The sequence below is a fragment of the Triticum dicoccoides genome, chromosome 3A (assembly GCF_002162155.2).
Source record: "Triticum dicoccoides isolate Atlit2015 ecotype Zavitan chromosome 3A, WEW_v2.0, whole genome shotgun sequence".
Taxonomy (NCBI): Eukaryota; Viridiplantae; Streptophyta; class Magnoliopsida; order Poales; family Poaceae; genus Triticum; species Triticum dicoccoides.
In genome coordinates this window covers 714,143,060-714,147,773 of record NC_041384.1, presented here as the reverse complement: position 1 = coordinate 714,147,773, position 4,714 = coordinate 714,143,060, and the positions used below count along the sequence as shown (strand labels likewise).

At 47.9% G+C, this 4,714-nt stretch overlaps 1 protein-coding gene across 1 annotated transcript; it reads left to right on the top strand.

Annotated features, from left to right (window-relative positions):
• The first annotated feature begins 3,055 nt into the window (after nt 1–3,055).
• On the top strand, nt 3,056–4,466 carry LOC119270407 (glucan endo-1,3-beta-glucosidase, acidic isoform-like). Its single transcript, XM_037552410.1, has 2 exons — nt 3,056–3,223; nt 3,309–4,466. Exons 1-2 carry the CDS (start codon nt 3,148–3,150, stop codon nt 4,235–4,237), a joined length of 1,005 nt encoding a protein of 334 aa, XP_037408307.1. The 5' UTR covers nt 3,056–3,147; the 3' UTR covers nt 4,238–4,466.
• Nucleotides 4,467–4,714: the final 248 nt, after the last annotated feature.

The following is a 4,714-nucleotide window of genomic DNA, read 5'->3' as shown; positions in this document are numbered from 1 at the left end:
AGTTACATCACACACTCGAGGATTTAAATGGAAGCAACCAAGCCATCAGTCGATCTCACCTTGGTGGATGGCTAGCATGCAAGGCCTCCAGAGAACAACACTGTTGCGACAGTTTTTGACGAGAAGGGGAAGCGGTGGTTGAAGGCCACACGTGAAACTTAAATAAGTTTTGGTGCTTCCAAAGTTGTCAGCGGCACAACCACACCTGCGCAAAGAGATGTCACTTGGGCGACGGTGGCTAAGACATCTAGGATATGGAGCTGCCAGATATTGACATTGTCCAGGACGAACATCAGGCACATCCCAAAAACAACCGGTAAAGGGGCAGGAGAATATCAGATGGTTAGCCGTCTAAATGACAACAACACATAGGGGGCGTCCAGCACCGGTAGCATCGATGATTTTCTTCCAGAGGAGGACATCCCGCGTGTCGATTCTAGCCTCGACCAGGAGCCACCCAAAGTAACACACCCACGAGGTGCTGCCTGCAACTGAGCTAGATTAATCAGCAAATGGCCTGGCCTATCGCCAAAACAACACATGTCGTAGAGGGCAGGTGTGGCCAACACGTCCTTGGCGCCGACGCAACAAGTGAGGGAGGCGGCTGGGGAGATTGAGATGGTCAGATGGATGGGAGGGGTCAGGTTAAGTTTTTTACTTGGAAGGTGTTAGGCGGGCTTCAATGGGCTTGCATGTAATGCTGATCAGTGATGGGCACATATTTTCGCTCGCCACTAGTAATTGATTATTAGTTAAGGGCACCCCTTCTGACCCGCCACTAGTGGTGATTACCATTGGCAGGCGTTTTCTAGGGTATCACTTCGTTTTGTCTTAAAAGGGAGATACCAATGCTTACTATGGATGAGAATATTCTAGCAATGGGTTACCCTAGGAGTTCCTGCAAAATTGTTCATTGCTTCCATCACTACAAGATTGAAATATTCAATGAGGTGCTTGATAGAAACATAGCTAAGATGAATAACCGGTTCAGTGAAACTTCAACAAGGTTATTGATATGCATTGCTAGTCTAGATCCTAGAGACTCATTTAGTAGATTTAATCATGAGAACCTGCTTGAGCTTGCATCTATGTACTTAGTCGACTTCGACCCAGAAGAATCATATCATTTGGATGGTCAGCTCAAGATATACATTGATATGATGAAAAGGTATCATGTTTTTTGTGGTTGTGACAATATTGCTAAACTTGCCCTCAAGTTGGTTGAAACTAAGGAACATTTACAATTTCCTTTGGTTTACCGGCTCATCAAACTTAATTTGACTTTGCCAGTAGTGACGACATCTGTTGAAAGAGTTTTCTCAACCATGAATATCATAAAGATAAATTTGAGAAATAAGACATCTGATGATTGGTTGAATGATATGAAGGTATGCTATGTTGAGCGAGAAATATTTGCCGGAATTGAGGACAGGAAGATTAGAGAACATTTTCAAAGCTTGAGAGACCGTAGAGGCCATCTACCAAACCCTCCTCGTATACTTACAACTTAGGGTAATTTTTTTTTTGTTATCTATTGTTTCAAACTATTTGCTTACTTTTTCTAAGACATATATTGATAGCCAACTTGTTCACCTGCTGTAGGCATCTATTAGTCATGGAGTTGGGCATTTTGGGCCATGGAATGAATGATTCAAGTGACAGGAGTCCATGTTAGTAGTTCTCTATGACGTTCATGTTAGATTTTGTGTTTTTGGTGGTTAGATCACCTAGTTGTTGAGAATTTTGAGCTGTTCTAAATCATTGGTTATGTTGATTCTCGAGTGCATCTTGCTTCATATTTGAATTTTGTGAGATTTGGTTCAGCGGACTTGCATTTTTCAATCAAAAAATTTATACCTCAAATGTTCCGCCCCGGCTAAGTTCAATTCTTGGATCCCCCACAGGTTAGAATTAGTGTTTTAGGAATAGATCTATGGTCCATTTCCCCTATATTGTAAGTATACCACTAGAAGTTGCATTTAAATTTTTTGCCAATTTTTAGGTTTAATTTTCTGTTGTTGGGGCATTAAATGAATTTCTAGGTATTTAATGGAGGTAAACTTTTTTTTGTTTTTTAAGTGAAAATGAAGTTTGGAAAATATGAAACTTAGCATGGAGTCATGGTATGTCATGTAGGCATTGTGTTTAATTTCTCAGTGAGTTAGAAAAAAGTCGTGATGTATTTCACTTAGAAATTGTACTCAACATACACCATTACATGTATCATCTTTGGGGAAGGAACTAGGTTTCAAGAGGGAATGAGCAAGTTTACATGTGAAGCGACCGCTGTTTCGCCAGTTGGACTTGAGATTGTTTTCACACTCAACATACACCATTACATGTATCATGTAAAAAATTGGCAATTTCTTGGGTCTGTTTGCTATATTTAAGCCATTAAATGCATTGCTAGGCTTCTAATTGATACAATTAAAATTTGAACAATAGGTACATGACATAACCGTTAGGAATTGGTTGAAAAAAAATCTTATTGGTGATATGATTTTTTCTAAAACAGCGGACCATTGGCAACAGAAAAAACAGCACAAAAAGAAAACAGCGTCCAGCGAACGAGCGGGCGGACAGACGAGCGAACAGCGCAAACTAGCGTTCTTCTTCGGTTCGCGCCGGAACTGGAACTGGTGTCCATGCTTCCAAAACCATTACTATCAACATTCAACAGTAGAACATGCCAACTAAGTCCAGTCAAAAGGATGTACGTACATGCTACGTACACTAGAATTCCACGCCCCGGACGACGAGGCACAGCTGTTTCCCCCAAGTGCAGTGTACGCACTCGCCGCGATTGGTGGACGAGCTCGCCGTCGCCGGGCGATGTGTTGTGCCGAACCAGATCGTGACCTTGGCGCGTATTCCATTCCACGTACTAGGCCAGAGCAAACGTCTACGTACCGTGCCAGCAGCGCTGGAAAACGGGAGCTGGCTAGCAGTGGTGGACCGCGTGCCTTGCCAAACTGCCTAATTACATTACATCCTAGCTTGCGTTGTTCGTATAAATAGGGGGTGAATGCTTGGTTCATTTCATGCAAACCGCACGCACGTACGACGTACGTACCAGGTGCAGAGTTTTGGAAGATCTAGCTGCACTACTGGTGCAGAGTTTGGTTGCAGGAAGACGTACTAGTGGAGATGGCAGGGCATCGTGCCTGCATGTTTTCGGTGGCGTTGGCCCTTCTTGGAGTGCTTCTGGCATCCATTCCTGCAGGCAATTCCCTTCCCTTCATATTATCTATCGGTGAGCAAGCTAGAGTACTAACTTCGGTTGCGCGTTTCACTATTGGAAAACACAGAGGTGCAGTCCATCGGCGTGTGCTACGGCGTCAACGGCGACGGGCTGCCCTCGGCCAGCGAAGTCGTGCAGCTCTACCAGTCCAACGGCATCACCGGCATGCGCATCTACTTCCCGGACGCCGACGCCCTGCAGGCCCTCAGCGGCTCCAACATCGGCCTCATCATCGACGTGGCCAACGAGGACCTCGCCTCCCTCGCCTCCGACCGCTCCGCCGCCACCGCCTGGGTCCAGACCAACGTGCAGGCCCACCAGGGCCTCACCATCAAGTACATCGCCGCCGGCAACGAGGTGGGCGACCAGGGCGGCGACACGGGGAACATCCTCCCGGCCATGCAGAACCTCGACGCCGCCCTCGCCGTGGCCGGGCTCGGCGGCATCAAGGTGTCCACGTCGGTGTCGCAGGGCGTGACCACCGGGTTCCCTCCCTCCCAAGGCACCTTCTCCGCCGGCTACATGGGTCCCATCGTGCAGTACCTGGCCACCACCGGCGCCCCGCTGCTCGCCAACGTGTACCCCTACTTCTCGTACGTGGACAACCAGGCCCAGATCGACATCAACTACGCTCTCTTCACGTCGCCGGGCACCGTGGTGCAGGACGGCGGCAACGCGTACCAGAACCTGTTCGACGCCCTCGTCGACACGTTCTACTCCGCGCTCGAGAGCGCCGGCGCCGGGAGCGTCAACGTGGTGGTGTCGGAGAGCGGGTGGCCCTCAGCCGGCGGCACGGCGGCGACCACGGACAACGCGCAGACGTACAACCAGAACCTGATCAAACATGTCGGGCAAGGGACGCCCAAGAGGCCCAGCGCCATCGAGGCCTACGTGTTCGCCATGTTCAACGAGGATAAGAAGGGCCCGGCTGAGATCGAGAAGCACTTTGGGCTCTTCAACCCGGACAAATCGCCGGCGTATCCCATCAGTTTCTAGAAGGCGGGACACATCCATACGCCTACGTACGTAGCAAGACAACAAACATTTCCTTGCTCAGCTAAAATAAACTACTGCGGGCTTTGTACTTCCTTGAATAAGCTGCCTCTACTGTAGAATGCGAACATCATGCTTTGCACGGATGGTGGAAAAGGTCCCAAATTATTTGGATGACGAAAGCGCTCAAATTGTTTAACGGAGACAAACAATAAGAGGCACCCTGGCAATACTGTGATCTTTCTTTTACCACTTCCTTCTGTCGAGCCCTAGGTGCCGGTTGGGTAATAATTTCACTGGATCAACCGCTCCCTTGGCCGTCGGATCTGACATAAGTCACGATCCTGGGACGTCCTGGCAATAGAGAACTCCCACATGCAACATTTCTGTTGTATGTTCGGCAACATTTTATTTCCGTGGTGATTCTAATCAAGGTATATCGTTATGTGTGTACGTTTATAAGCAGTAATAGCTTTAGAG

Excerpts from the sequence above, each read along its gene's own strand:
- LOC119270407 (XM_037552410.1), top strand. The coding sequence starts at position 3,148 with ATGGCAGGGCATCGTGCCTGCATGTTTTCGGTGGCGTTGGCCCTTCTT. Across the intron at positions 3,224-3,308 it reads TCTGGCATCCATTCCTGCAG|AGGTGCAGTCCATCGGCGTG; the intron begins GCAATTCCCTTC and ends TGGAAAACACAG.